We start from the raw sequence: 16,458 nt of genomic DNA on the forward strand, positions 1-16,458 counted from the left end.
ATTTAAATTGGGAAAGAAATACTCTGAAAATCGAAACAGGCATCATGGCTGTATGGTAAAAGCAGAATCTTTAAAAACAGAGCCGTTTTTCGGTTCCGACACTGCAATCATTTAGAAATTTGAACGACGATTTAATCTCAATCCTCAACCGCCTCGCCCGCCCACTCCTTATCTGTTGTAATCGGAATCTGGGATCGCGCTAAATTCGCGAGTTTTAGCGTTCAATTTGCCGGAAATGGCAACGGCTGCGCGCCAGGGACCGGCGAGTTTGGGCTCTTTTGTCAATGAGCTGAAGAAGCAGAGAGATGAAGACATGGACGATGATGAACCTTTGTTGTCTAGGGTTTCCAGCCTTCCCGCCTCGGCTAACAATCAGAGGAGGCGCAAAACTATCACCAAGACCAAGTCTGCGCCGTGCCGCCCCGAACGCCAATCGTCCTTCAGCCGTGACCTTGGCCATGCCGCCGCCGAGACGTATTTGATCACTCGCCTTAGTTTCAAGCTTCTTAGCTATCTCGGGTACTTTTCTTTCTGGATTTGAGAATGATCTGTCGCGTGTTTTTTGTTTGTGCATTGTTTTTGTTTTTTTTTTGTTTTTTTTTTTGTTTTTTTTTGTTTTTTTTTGTTTTTTTTTTTTTTCCTTTTGGAATTTGGATGGCAATATGCATTTCAAAATACTGATCCTCAACGGCATTTGTGTTTCTTGCTTGAATGCTTTATGGAATTCTCAAATTCTGCATTGCTATTGGGAAATTGGCCTTCAAAAAATCATTGCTGCGGCTTGTTACTATAGCCTGTAGACCAATTAGATATATGTTCTTGAATTTGTAGTGATCTATAATTAGATTGTTCCGAATTACTTATGATTATTTAAAACAAAAAGTCCTTCAGGTGTGGATTATACTATACTGGCATCAGTTTTTGAAATTTTGAGCTAAAGCAGATCTGTGTTGAATGAATGTTAATGAGAATTGTAAAAAATGTGTTAGCTAAATTACTAATTTTAGCCAAGGAATTTAATGAGTAGGGTAGTGTATAATTGCTCTGTGGTGCACAGTGCACAATCTGTCATGTTGCATCGTTTCAATGCTTAGCTATGTTACATTGTTAGCTACTTTTCTTTCAAGACAGCTTTTAATCACTACCATTTTTCAGGGTAGGCTATCGATGGATTACAAGACTTCTTGCTCTTGGTTTATATGCTATGCTGCTTATGCCTGGTTTTGTTCAAGGTATGTATAAAGTGATCTCCGTTTTAAATTCCCATACTTTTACCACCAATAATCAATTTTACATCATTTTTGGCAGTTGGATTTTATTACTTCTTTTCACCCCAAGTCCGAAGAAGTGTTGTTTATGGGAGTCAACCAAGAAATAGGTATGGGATTGTGAAACTCGTAGGGGTCTGTTTATTTCAGTTTTTTTTTGTTTTCTAGTTCTTCAGTTTTCATTCTTTGTTTTATTGTTTAGAAAAATTGTTTACTAATACTCAATTTTCCAAATTTATTTATTTTTAGATTATAATGCTATAAAATTTACTTAAGTCTAATTTCAAGTGATTTTTTAGACCCTATATTTAAAATCTTTTTGGATATGTTTGGTTTAAACGGAATAAATATAATTTACTTTTATTAAATCTAAATATATGTAAGATTTTATTATTTTAACCTTAAACGGTTGAACCAAATGTATATCTGGATATAGTATAACTAAAATTATCCGAACCGATCACCTATCGAGTTTATATTTATATTTGATCATAACTGAATCTTGGTGCAGATTGGATTTATATTTACCAACAAATAGAGATGGTTCAAAGCCTGTTGTAGTATTTGTCACTGGTGGGGCATGGATTATTGGGTGAGTAAGAAAGTCCGAATCCTTGTCTTCCTTTTGGATCCTATTAAGTGCATCTAGTAGATAATAAGGTTCTTCCTTTTCATGTGCTATATCATATACATATCATGACGAAGCGTTTCTTTCCTTTGAAGAAAGTTTGAATTTGATTCATTAGGCCATCACTGTCTGGCAAGATTTCCTATACCCCCATTCCCTACCCACCATATATGTACTCATCTTGCCCTTCCCTTGGTGGTGCGGATATTCTAGAGTGCTATTACCACTTCCTGCTGTAAACATCTATGACATATAGATGTGAAGTCAAATATTGGATAAAGTTAATCTTAAATAAGCATCTATACAATTCTGTAGTCCTTTGCTTATCAGGGATAATTTATCTACTCTATGTTTATGTAGGTACAAAGCATGGGGTTCTCTCTTGGGGAAACAATTAGCTGAACGGGACATCATAGTAGCATGTCTTGATTACAGGTAAGATTACACTCGATGTAGGAAATTTTAATCCATGGTTATGTATCCTTACTTAGTCACTTAGATGTATGTCCTCGGCTTGTTTCTTGTCATCTCCTTGCATTTACTAGCTTAATATTTGGCTTTGTTCATTTTGCTTGCAATTCAATTTTAGCTTGTTGCATATATGTGTGTTAGGTTTCAATTTATAAGTTTTACTGAATACTCTGTATTTATCTACATTATAATTTGGCACATGATTAGGGAAGAAGTGATTAAAGGATACTTCATGTTTCTCTCTCCAAAGTAGATAGTGGCATGACTATAACACATTATTGTATGATCCTTCTCTGTATGTGCATGTGTACTAAGGGATTTAAGGTAAGCAGTAAATTGCATCATTTTCACGCTGTTGATGCATGTATTGGTTTCAGAAACTTTCCACAAGGGACAATCAGTGATATGGTGGACGATGTTTCTCAGGGGATCTCATTCATTTGTAACAATATTGCAGAATACGGTGGTGACCCAGACAGGTAACTCCTCATGCTGTAACATGTAGAAAATGGCTTTGGGTATGGAGCAACTTTCAATCTTCATGCCAGTTGTCCCACCCAATAGAGGTGCCTAGAATTCAGCGAGGGCATTAGTTACTGTGTCCGACGGTGGAAACCCTAGGCTACACCCAAAAAAAAAAAAGAACATGTAGAAAATGGCATAAACCTCCATTGACGAGAGACTCTAAGGATTAAATATTTGGTGATATACTGATATTTTAAAGGTTTAAATGGTGTAAAAGGCTCCCATGAGGTATCCCTTGATTATAATTCCTTATTTGTGCAGGATTTATCTCATGGGTCAATCTGCTGGTGCACATATTTCTTCCTGTGCTCTTGTGAAGCAGGCAATTAAAGAATCAAGAGGGGAAACGGTCTCTTGGAGTGCTTCAACCATAAAGGCGTATTTTGGTTCATCAGGGGGGTAAGTTTTCTATCCCATTATAGTTCTAGTATATGCCTTCTCTCTACCCCCCCCCCCCCCCACCCCCACCCCCTTCTCCATTTAGGGGCATGAATATTATTATTGAGGCTCTGTCTGTATACATTCCATTTTTTATATTTCCTCTGGTGTCTTGCATGTTATTGTGTCATTACCTCCCTCTTGCTCCGCCCTTTTTTTTTTTTTTTGTCACCTGGCATCACACTGGTTAACCTAATGGCATGCTGTAATTTTTTGTGGATAGGTATCATTTACCCAGCCTAGTTGACCACTTTAATGGCAGAGGGTTATATCGCTCTATTTTTATGAGGTTTGTAAATACTCTCCCTCAGCAATACATTGAATTAGTTTATACTGTGAAATCTCGTGTTTTTGCTCCACAGTACCACTGACGTTTTTGAAATGTTATTGTAGTATAATGGAAGGCGAAAAATCCTTGAAGAACTTCTCCCCTGAAATGTTGGTCCAGGATCAGAGTTCTAAAGCTGCACTCTCATTGCTTCCTAACTTTATCCTATTCCATGGTACTGATGATCGGTCCATACCGTGTGATGCAAGGTCTGTATGCATCTAAAGAGCAGTGCTGGCACCATTAATTTTGTTTACAAATTACAAAATAGTCCCTCTTTGTTATGAACGAATGTCGCCCACGCATTTGACACTTGATTTCTTAGACCTTAGTCCCGTTTTATGCATGTTATTACTTGTGAATTGAAATATTGTCTTGTTTCCTCTGTGCAGTAAAACATTTGCAGATGCTCTTCTGCAAGTGGGGGCTCGAGCTGAAGTGATATTGTATGACGGGAAAACCCACACGGATTTATTTCTTCAAGTACGTATATTTTACTTCCATTTTCCGGTCTACTTTTTGCAGGTATTTTAAATGAACATACAGAACTAAGACCCTCCCGTCTCTGAATTCTCACTGTAATATAAAGTACAGTATTGTAAAACAGCCCATTTAAGCCACCAGATTGCCTAGTTTATATTCATACCATCAAAGAGGAGCCGTGGTAGTCCCTCCTGGACCGCCTGGATCCCACGAGTGAACATTTACCAGTATAGTCGCCCTACTTTGAAGTACTAGTAGCAGAACAGCAATTCGGCGAAATCGCCGTTCTAGGAGGTCGGCCGCCTAGGCCCTCTAGGCAGGGCACCTCGAGCGCCGAGTAGGTCGCCGTGGACTAGGCGGGAGTTTAAATAATTTTTTTAATAAACCGGGCGCCTTGGAGCCCTAGACACCAGGCGCCTTGGAGCTCTAGACGCCAGGCCCCTAGCGATTTTTTCAACCTTGCAAAACAGTAAAACACCATTTGTCATCTCTATGTGCAGGATCCTCTTAGAGGTGGCCAAGATGATCTCTTCGACTACGTAGTAGCCTTGATACACGCAGATGACAAAGAATCTCTTGCCAAGGACGCTAAAGCGCCTCCAAGAAGACGGCTTGTTCCCGAGATTTTGTTGCAGTTGGCTCGATGGATCAGCCCCTTTTAAGACCTCAGCCATTTTTGTCTTCGAAAGCAATGGAGCTGGCTCAGTACAACCATGGAGTGCCCTTTCCCAACTGAACTCTGAAGTAGATTGCAAGATCATCTTCCACGCTTTCTTTCCATGCCGATAGAATGAGATAATCTCATAGATCCTTTACATGATTTGTGTTGCATGACTTCTTGTCAACTTGATCTTTTATAATAGTTGGCTTTCTCAGTATACATTGTTTATGAAACTCATCCATAGCTTTTTAAATAGTTCATCATTTTATCATGCTAGATCTTTTATACCATAGTTCATTTTGAACTTGAGTTTTGATTGGATTGTATATGAGATAAAGCTCTTACTCTATCCTCTGCAACCACATATATCTGCAAACAAATGCCCCTGAAAAAACATTGGATCACTAAATATACACTCGAATAAACTAGAGCCTTGCCTTTCTTGAACCAGCAGCAATCTTGGCACTGCATGTATAGTTAAGCGCTACGCTCCACGCAATTGAACCATTGCTTTCAAAGGCAAAGAAATTCCTCCCCGAGCACGCGTAGACCCTTTCATCATCCCCCACCAGGGGCTGGTTCAGCTTATGTACGGCATTCTTGAATGATTCTTGACCTGGAAACAAAATTGTGTGTATCTCACAGATATTTTCTTAGTTTTACAGGCAAAAACAGTTGATATTGTGTTGTTCTATACCTGAAATCGCATGCGTAAACCCTTCCATCATCCCCCACCAGGGGCCGGTTCAGCTTATGTGCAGTATTCCTGAATGATTCTTGACCTGGAAACAAAATTGTGTGTATCTCACAGCATATTTTCTTAGTTTTACAGGCAAAGACAGTTGATATTGTGTTGCTCTATACCGGAAATGAATGGTGGATTTGAATATAGCGGCTGCGGTTGTGTAGATGACACAAAAAAGGCAAAACAAGGCAGCAGGAGTGAGATTAACGTTGGAATGATTCCAAACTGTAAAGAGTAAAGACATGAGTCTGAGAGACACAGGTGGGAGGACGATGATAAACTCCCTGTTTAACTTCTGAAAAACCACCGGACCATGGTGGTTATTTTTTTTTTTTTTTTAAATTTTATTTTTAAACAATGAACAGAATACACTCTCCTGGTTGAGCCCGTCTTACATTTTTATAGGTTTTTTTTTTTTTTTTTTTTTTTTTTGTGCGATATACCTTTTTTGTGTTGTTTGGCTATTACATAGGTGTGTCGATTTACCTTGTATACACTATTAGATAGAAATCATGGTAGTTACGAGATTTTCTCATTACAAAAAAAAAAAATAATAATAATAATAATAATAATAATAATAATAATAATAAGAAAAGAAAAAAAAAAGAAGATATAGCCACAAAGGAATAAGATGATTGATTGTTAACTCGTACATGTAATCATGTAAATTTTCTTTTGTTAGAGATCATGAGAAAAACTGAATTGGAACGATGGTACCCGTAGGAAACTAGGGATGTCAAAAGTCATTTCTATTTGTATATCTAAAAACATAATAAATGTGAATGAAAGTTATACGCTTTATTTATGTCCGTTTTTTTTGTTAAGTTTTTTTCTTTTATATATTATGCTATAAAAGTTGTACTTTATAATATTTTGGACAAACATACCCCACCATTATAACTTCCGTTATCTTTTCCATTATTATTACTATGCACATGCATCCACCATATATTTTCTTATCTTATTCAATAATAATAATAATAATTATACATTATAATTTGGAGTTATTTCCTACAATATAAATATCAAATGTATAAAAATGTTTACACTATTATTATTATTATTATTATTATTATTATTATTATTATTATTATTATTATTATTATTATTATTTATAATTATTTAAATATTAAAAATCTTAATATAAAATACTAATATTGGGCACCTAATTTTTGCGCATCGCGCATCAGATATATATATATATATATATATATATATATATATATATATATGTGTGTGTGTGTGTGTGTGTGTGTGTGTGTGTGTGTGTGTGTGTGTGTGTGTGTGTGTGTGTGTGTGTTGTATTTCATTGTTGTAAGAGAAATAGAGAGTTCTATTACTTAACATGGTATCAGAGCTAGATTGAGTGAGTGGGTAGTGGGCTTTGGTCAAAGTAGGGAGGCGACGTCGTCGGAGGAAGCGAAGCAGCCACCGGAGTTCTCACGGCCTCCACGTGGTATCAGAGCCAAGTGAGCATTGATCGGCGCAAGGAGGCAACACCGTCAAAGGAAGCAGAGCAGCCAACGGAGCTGTTACGCACCGTCGCTGACCTTCTTTTATACGAATCAAAAGAAAAACAGCCCAGCCAAAGCAACTACACCACTACTCCAGATCTACTGGGTTTTCAAATACCGACGAGTCTACCGGAACAAATACAACCGGAGCAGTTGTCGGAATAGTGCTCACGCGCCGGCAGCCATGGACTGCGGCGGCACATTAGCTACTCTGCTTCCTTCGGCAGCATCGCCTCCTTGTGCCGATCAATGCCCACTAGGCTCTGATACCACGTGGAGGCGCGTGAAAACTTCGGTGGCTACTCCGCTTCTTCCGGCGGCGTCGCCTCTCTACCCACTCACTCAATCTACCTCTCTGATACCATGTTTTTCATAAAATAAATACGAAGACTAATAAAACATGGTGCAAATAAAAATCTCATTAAAATAAGAAGCATAGAGGCTAGTGATAGGATTAATTAGTAATAATAATAATAATATTAATGTTTAAAGATTTGACCAATTAAGTGGATCGGAAAACTTCAATTTAATTCAGCGCAATTTGTAGCCATTCTAATTAATCTAAGAATTAAGTGCGAGAATGTTTCTACATCTAACCATAATGTTTCATTATCTAAAATGTCTAAGTGCATGGATTATTGATAATTGATAATTTAATTTGGTTAATTGTTCCATCAACATTTATGATATTGTGTTCCAATTCCATCCTTTAAATAGGCAAATTACAAATTTTGCAATTATTTTTTCTTGTTTTAGTACCAACATACTGAAGGCTGAAGCACAAAGAATCAATCATGTCATTACAAGGGCTCAAACACATAACCTTTCATTTAAGAGAGTCAATCCATCCTACTAGACCACAAGATCATTGGCACAATGTTTGCAATTATGAAATTGTAAAAGTTGACATTACATGGGTAATTCCAACTGAGTTGATCAGTTAGATTAGTAAAAAATTAACTTTATAATAGAGTTGTCTATTTTGATGAAGTTATAATTTCACATTCTGAATGTATAGTTATGAAGTTATGGATATGTAGTTATGCATGCAATTCTGAATGTATATTTATGAAGTTATGGATGTGTAGTTATGCAATTCTGAATGTATAGTTATGAAGTTATGGATGTGTAGTTATGCAATTCTGAATATATAGTTTGAAGTTAATGGATGTGTAGTTATGCAATTCTGAATGTATAGTTATGAAGTTATGGATGTGTAATTATGCAATTCTAAATTTATAGTTATGAAGTTATGGATGTATAATTCAAATTATGCACAACATAACGCCGTTAACGACAATCGAAACTGATTTTTTTTTTTTTTAAAGTTGGACGTCAGAACGACGTCGATTTTGCAACCGTGTGCACCATGCATGGTGCACACGGTTGCACAGCATAACGCTCCATATTAACATTGTGCAATAATAATAAATCATAATTTGTTAACCACATGTTAGTCATTTAGTCAAGTAAGGTCATGGTCAGTATGGACAACTTAGTTGTCACATGAGTAAAGTTTATAAATAATGATCTGAGATCAAGTTTCACTATCGGCAGTAAGGGGCCGGGGGCATCGACAGTTTGAGAACAATCTTTCGAAATGAGGGGGCTCTTTGGGATTTTTGAGTAAAATGTGTTTACATATATGTATTTCACGGGTTTTCAAATTACATGTTTCATTGCTATATTTGTATCTTGATAGGAGTTAGAGGACATAAATTATAGCACCCACAATTACATTTAACTCTTGCACCTTGGGAGAGTGCATATTAGGCTAAGGATCGAATTTATATTGAGTGCTTGTTATTTTATTGAACTATTGTTTGAGTGATTATATCATAGGAATGAATATATTCACTCACATTATTTTGAGTTAGGAATTATATGAGTAATTTCTCTCATTTGTATGCAGTCTTTTACACTTTTTAAATACCAAATTAATTATTTCACTTTACATTGGCATTAGATGATTAAACACATGACTCCCAAAAATTCCGTTTTTCATTTTCTTGTATTTCCAATATTGCTTGCCTTGTCTTTATTTTACTGCTACTTGATTATATTGAATCATATATCGTGACATTTGGAATAACTTCTCGTGATTGAATTAGTAACTTGTGTTTAATACCTCACTTCCATGTAAATCGATAACCCTAAAATACTCTGAGTATTTGTATGTCATTTTGTACTGCAACCCATACACACATGCAATATGTAATAAAGAACTCAGAGTTTCGATTGGATTGTATATGAGAAAAAGCTCTTGCAACACAAGATAGCATTTGAAATGGAAGTCATGGCACTAGTTAAGCAAAACTTTAGTTATTTGTCCTATTTTGTATATTGTACCGGTATTTAGGTTTCGCTAAATGATATTAATCTAATCATGTTTTGATCAGGTTCTATTTGTCTTAATTAGCATACTATCCTGATAATTAGGGTTCGTTGAATGAAATTAATTTAATAAAGTTTTGGTCGGATTTTTGTTGTCTTATTTTGCATATTGTACTGATATTTAGGTTATACTAGGCACATGAAAGTGAGAGACTAGTGATGGATACCCAGCATTGATGCCCAATCAATTAGTCGGACATGCTAGTCAACCAGTCAGACCGAATGAAACTAATTCAATTGAGTTTTGATCAGAATGTATTTGTCCTATTTAGCATTTTGTATTGATATTTATAAATTTATAAATTTTTGAAAGAGTAACCATTCTTTTGATAATTTATAAATTTATAAGTAGGGAGGCGACGTCGGAGGAGGAAGCGGAGCAGCCACCGGAGTTCTCACAGGCCTCTACGTGGTATCAGAGCCAAGTGGGCATTGATCGGCTCAAGGAGACGACGCCGTCAGAGGATGCAAAGCAGCCAACGGAGCTGCCACGCGCCTCCTTGCGCCAATCATTGCCCCTTTGGCTCTGATACCACGTGGAGGCCCGTGAGAACTCCGGTGGCTGCTCCGCTTCCTCTTCCGACGCCGCCTCCCTACTTCGACCAAAACCCACTACCTACTCACTCAATCTAGCTCTGATACCATGATAAATAATAGAACTTTCTATTTCCTTACTAAGCATTTGCAGGGATAAACTTTTCTCAAAAACCCAGAATACAACATAAAAATTCCTTAATAAGCATTTGCAATGATAAAGTTTTTTCAAAAACCCACATACATCAGTAAAAAATCATCCTAATAGTTAGAAGTTTTATTAAGCCCTAGATCATTGTGGTGGTCTGTACACTGGATATCGTGTAAGTGCTTTTTTACAATTCAAATTAAATAACTAATCAATGTTTTATTTTTATTTTTTGAAAAAATTAATCAATAATTTTTTTTACAGATATTTGCATCAATATTGTTTACACTAGTGTTCCAATCACCACATGCAAATCTTTCATGGCTACATCTATTTTGGGTTCTATTGTACCGGCGGCTCAAGGATGCCATCTCGAATCACTTTCAAACTTGTTGTAATCATGTTTGTCCAATCCTTTTATGATCTAGTGAGGTTTAACTTGAGCGTTGGTAGGATAGTTGCTGATACAGGTTACTTGTAGTTTTACTAAGCATATGCTGATATACTGCAATGTCACTTATGACCTGGTGATGCTAAACTTGTTGGTTGGTAGAATGATTTTTTACTGATGTCGTATGTGGGGTTTTTGAAAAAACTTAAATCATTGCACATGCTTATTAAGGAATTTTCATGTTGTATTCGGGGTTTTTGAGAAAAGTTTATCCCTACAAATGCTTAGTAAGGAAATAGAAAGTTCTATTATTTATCATGGTATCAGAGCTAGATTGAGTGAGTGGGTAGTGGGCTTTGGTCGAAGTAGGGAGGCGGCGTCGGAAGAGGAAGCGGAGCAGCCACCGGAGTTCTCACAGGCCTCCACGTGGTATCAGAGCCAAGTGGGCATTGATCGGCGCAAGGAGGCGACGCCGACAGAGGATGCAGAGCAGCCAACGGAGCTGCCACGCGCCTCCTTGCGCCAATCATTGCCCCCTTGGCTCTGATACCACGTGGAGGCCCGTGAGAACTCCGATGGCTGCTCCGCTTCCTCTTCCGACGCCACCTCTCTACTTCGACCAAAGCCCACTACCCACTCACTCAATCTAGCTCTGATACCATGATAAATAATAGAACTTTCTATTTCCTTACTAAGCATTTGCAGGGATAATCTTTTCTCAAAAACCCCGAATACAACATGAAAATTCCTTAATAAGCATTTGCAATGATAAAGTTTTTTCAAAAACCCCACATACGACATCAGTAAAAAATCATCCTACCAACCAACAAGTTCAGCATCACCAGGTCATAAGTAACATTGCAGCATATCAGCATATGCTTAGTAAAACTACAGGTAACCTGTATCAGCAACCATCCTACCAACGCTCAAGTTAAACTTCACTAGATCATAAAAGGATTGGACGAACATGATTACAACAAGTGTGAAAGTGATTCGAGATGGCATCCTTGAGCCGCCGGTACAATAGAACCCAAAATAGATGTAGCCATGAAAGATTTGCATGTGGTGATTGGAACACTAGTGTAAACAATATTGATGCAAATATCCGTAAAAAATTATTGATTAATTTTTTCAAAAAATAAAAATAAAACATTGATTAGTTATTTAATTTGAATTGTAATAAAGCACTTACACGATATCCAGTGTACAGACTACCACAATGGTCTAGGGCTTAATAAAAGTTCTAACTATTGGGTTGTCGCAAAAGCAAGAAATCACAGTAGCAAGAAATCACAGTAGCCAGAAACAGTGACCAAACCAACAGCATGGCCAAGACAACAAGGGTTGTAGTGCTAGAATAGTAAATAAAAGAGAGTAAATGCAATATAGACAAACCGGAATGAGGTGTCGTCATAGGAGTGGGGCTACTCAGTGTAGAGCATCATACTAACTATGTCAATGGCGATGATCAAGGCCACAATCAATCTCGTATATCCAAGTTGCAGTGCTAGTGGAACCTGTTTGCGGTGGTACTCGAGCGTCAGCCATTGAAGATGATTGTTTGATCTATCACCCACTATATATATAATAAATGTTAGAACAAAATTCCAAAAAAAAAAAAAAAAAAAAGCATATGGATTTTGCACATGAATTCCCAGAAGATGGGGTTATATTTTACATCTCAAAGTGGTACGTATTGCTTCCCTTTAAGAAAGTTTTCTTCCTTGTTTTTTCTTATGTTCTAATATATTATTATGAACGTCCTCTTTTATCCTTTGTTTTAAATGGTTACAATAAACAATTGAGTTGCCCAAGCAACCATGAATGCAAATATCTGTTGTTATATGAAAAAGAAATGTTATAACTCACCAAGATTTTAAAGTGTTGTACTTCAATTAGAAACATGGACGGAGCCAAAGGGAGGCAGCCACATATAATATAGTTGTATGTATATATGTATATATAATACACGTTTTAGTATTAGTATAAAGAAACAGATAAGTGTTATTAAGAAGTTTGAATCTTTTGTTGACATTAATACAATTTTACAGTTTCTCTTGACTTCAACACAATAACATTGTTAATATCTTTTTTAATATTTAATAAAATACACACACAATAAGGTGATTGAATGTTAATTTGTACATGTAATCATGTAAATTTTCCTTTGTTAGAGATCATGAGGAAAAAATGAATAGGAATGATGGTATCGTAGGAAAACATGAAGTCATCCCTATATATATATATATATATATATATATATATATATATATATATATATATATATATGTTGTATTTCATTGTTGTAAGAGAAATAGAGTGTTCTATTATTTAACATGGTATCAGAGCTAGATCAATAAAAAGATTAGATCCTTTATTTGAGGCAATAAGGATGGTGAGGAGGGAATGATTTATTTGATCAACAGGGAGACAATTCCTACTTCTAAAAATGAAGGTGAACTTGATCTTAGGAAAACTAGAGACATGAACGTGGCTTTCCTAGCAAAAATGGATTGGAGGCTTATTAATGAGAAGGGCAATTTGTGGACTGGGGTTTTGAAACATAATAAGTAAAGTCTAGTAGTGATGATAGAAGAATCCAAACTCAAAATATCAAATATATTCAAGAAGTAGAAGCATTATATCCAAACTCAAAATAAAAACTGTAATTCCAAACTCAGAAACATATAGCTGCATACAAAAGAGTGATACATACATTTACGGTAATTCCACAATAAAAACTAATTCCAAACTCAAAAACATAACAAAAATTGATAAAAATAAAAAATATAAAAATATAAAAACTGGAAATAAACGGATGGCGATGGCTTACCCGTGGAGCAGTGGAAGGAGGCTGGAGAAATGAAACAAGTTGCAATAGCAATAACCTGAAAATTGAAAGCAAGCGTCATTTAATGATATACACCCTCTATGTAATTCTATACGAATGGAGTTAAAAGATGAAGAATAATTCTACAACATTAATGCTTCTATTTCATAATAGTGTACACATTTATTAGATGTTGAGTTTAACTTATGTTTTTGCTTACAACGCAATAGACCTTAATGGACCTTAGATCTGCTTCATAATCTGGAAGATGGAACAACCTAATAAAAAATCTTATTGTGCAAGAGTAATGAGTTTTAGACAATCATAGCTGTCAAGACAAAAGAGCTATATATAGATATTAACATTGTGCAATAATAAAAAATCATAATTTGTTAACCACATGTTAGTCAAGTAAGGTCATTGTGAGTATGGACAACTTAGTTGGTCACAGGAGTAAAGTTTATAAATAATGATCTAAGATCAAGTTTCACCATCGACAGTGAGGGAGCATCGATTGGATTGTATATGAGAAAAAGCTCTTGCAACACAAGATAGCATTTGAAATGGAAGTCATGGCACTAGTTAGGCAAAACTTTAGTTATTCATCCTATTTTGTATATTATACCGGTATTTAGGTTTCGCTAAATGAGATTAATTTAATCATATTTTGATCAGGTTCTATTTGTCTGATTTTGCATACTATATAATGATAATTAGGGTTCGTTGAATGACATTAATTTAATCAAGTTTTGGCCAGATTTTTTTGTCTTATTTTGCATATTGTACTGATATTTAGATTTCGTTAGACACATGAAAGTGAGAGACTAAAGTGAGAGACTAGTGATGGATAGCCAGCATTGGTGCCCAATAAATTAGTCGAACATAGTAGTCAGCCAGTCAGACCGAACGAAACTAATTCAATTGAGTTTTGATCATAATGTATTTGTCCTATTTAGCATTTTGTGTCTCAATTTCTTTCACGGTAAAAGACTACAATATTCAAGATTAACGGCTTGCCTCAAACAAGATAAAGAAACAAGCATAATTTTTTTTTTTTTTTAGATATTCATAATATGTTCCCTATGGTAACTGAACTCAAGAATTATGGTCAACAAACAATACGAGTTGCCAGGTATATCGGCCAAGGTTTCGTGATTACCCTGTCCCATGCAAATCGTTTACCCGTAACTATTCAATATCCCTATGAAAAATTGATCACACCAGAACGCTTTCGAGGCCGAATCCATTTTGAATTTGATAAATGCATTGCTTGTGAAGTTTGTGTTCATGTATGTCCTATTGATTTACCTGTTGTTGATTGGCAATTGGAAACATATATTCGGAAGAAACGATTGCTTAATTACAGTATTGATTTTGGACTTTCGGTCTTCTGAAATGGGAGCTGTTATTGAATCAGCAGAAGAAAGCATCAAAGCGGAGGAATAGCTATCTTTCACAAGCAATTGAGAGTCGATTGGGCATTCCTATGGTTGATAAGGTCCTCCCATTGATCCCACATCTGATTCGGGGGATTCCGGAGAAGGATGTGTTGTGGCCCCGAACTTCCGCATTCAACGACGAAGTGCCATCTTTATCCGAATGAAGAAAGGAACCTACTAGTCTCTCTGCCATATATTGCGGAAAGACAAGACCTTTTAGATTCAAAAAAAAAAAAAAAAAAAAAAACAAAACAAAACAAGCAACGACTTCTAGTTTAGACTAGCGCTACTTAGCTATTCATATAGTTCTTGTTGAAGCCGTTGTGGCGCGATCGTTTTCAATTTCCCGACAAGAGCATCCGCTTATCAAGGATCTGGATTTTCCGTGCTTAGTTTCACGAATCTTGTACAAAAACAACCATCTCTGGTACTCTCTGGAACTAAGTACCATACTGTTCTTTTAAAGTCCAAAAATTAACCTCTGGAAAAGTAACTTCTGCCAAAAGCGAAAACATTTTTGATCCCTAGCTTTCCACTTAAACAAATGAAGTCAGTATCCGAAGCAGTAATATGCTTAGGATACTGACTTTTACGATGATCGAACTTCCTCGCTTCTTAGTGTTCCACCGCAGCCCCACTGTTCGTGCTCACCCCATCAGGCTATCTATCAGGTCTTCAGACAAATGAAGCGGCTCATTGGAGTGACATCCTAAATAATAAATTCGAATATATATTCTTGTTATCTCATTTTTACCATACTCCTCCCCCTTCAACCTCACATAGTGATCCACTAAACTATAGACTGACTGATCTTGACCCCCCTCTCTAAATGTGATAGCATTACATATTGTAAAGGGTACTCGCCTAGCAGGTATTTGCGTATTGATATTTAATTTTCCATGAGTAAAACTAATTTAATTGAGAAAGTTATAAATTTTCGAAAGAGTAACCATCCTTTTGATGTCAAATAAGTTATTATTATTATTATTATTATTAGAGAAAATGGTCAAATAAGTTCCTAAACATTAGCCAAAAGAGCAATTAAACCATTGAACTTTTAAAAAGAGCAATTAAACACTTAAACTAGTCAAAAATGAGTCAAATAAGTCCGGTTTACCGGTAACCAACATGTTACCGGTAATAATATCACGTTGTCCACCTTTGACCACCATTAAAACCAACTTCCGGTGGCTTTTCTACCGGAAGACGACCCCCAAGCGACCAGTCCGGTCGCCTTCTCCATTAGAGGCGACCAAATCTAGCCGCCTTCTTTGGTCGCCTTCCGCTGTAGATGGCGACCGACGATCGCCGATGATTTGTTCGTCGCCTGTCGCCGGAATTAAAATGACCTATTATAATAAGTCATTTATCGGTTCATGGGCTTTATTGACTCATTTTGACAAGTTTAAAAATTTAATTGCTTCTTTTAAAATTTAGGGGCTTAATTGTCATTTTGGCTAAAGTTTAGGGACCTATTTTACCCTTTTTCTCTTATTATTATTATTATTATTATTATTATATTATTATTATTATTATTATTATTATTTTTGAATGTCTCTTATTATTATTATTATTTTTTAATTTTTTTTTTTTTTGAAAAAAAAAAAAAGGAAGTAACCATCAGGGTGGTTTTTCAGGAGTTAAACAGGGAGTTTATCATC

General features: G+C 36.0%; 1 protein-coding gene across 2 annotated transcripts; it reads left to right on the forward strand.

Moving 5' to 3' along the window:
• Window positions 1-5,131, forward strand: LOC109189261 (probable isoprenylcysteine alpha-carbonyl methylesterase ICMEL2). 2 transcript variants are annotated; one of them, XM_019340074.1, is made up of 11 exons: window positions 1-519; window positions 1,156-1,232; window positions 1,309-1,378; window positions 1,780-1,860; window positions 2,257-2,331; window positions 2,745-2,846; window positions 3,154-3,291; window positions 3,554-3,619; window positions 3,724-3,867; window positions 4,051-4,207; window positions 4,272-4,502. In XM_019340074.1, exons 1-10 carry the CDS (start codon window positions 236-238, stop codon window positions 4,190-4,192), a joined length of 1,179 nt encoding a protein of 392 aa, XP_019195619.1. In that variant the 5' UTR covers window positions 1-235; the 3' UTR covers window positions 4,193-4,207; window positions 4,272-4,502. The 2 variants fall into 2 exon arrangements, with proteins under 2 accessions (XP_019195619.1, XP_019195618.1); XM_019340073.1 differs by lacking the exon at window positions 4,272-4,502 and adding an exon at window positions 4,642-5,131 and having other exon boundaries at window positions 4-519; window positions 4,051-4,141.
• Window positions 5,132-16,458: the final 11,327 nt, after the last annotated feature.

Source organism: Ipomoea nil, unplaced genomic scaffold, assembly GCF_001879475.1.
Source record: "Ipomoea nil cultivar Tokyo-kokei standard unplaced genomic scaffold, Asagao_1.1 scaffold1509, whole genome shotgun sequence".
Lineage (NCBI taxonomy): Eukaryota > Viridiplantae > Streptophyta > Magnoliopsida > Solanales > Convolvulaceae > Ipomoea > Ipomoea nil.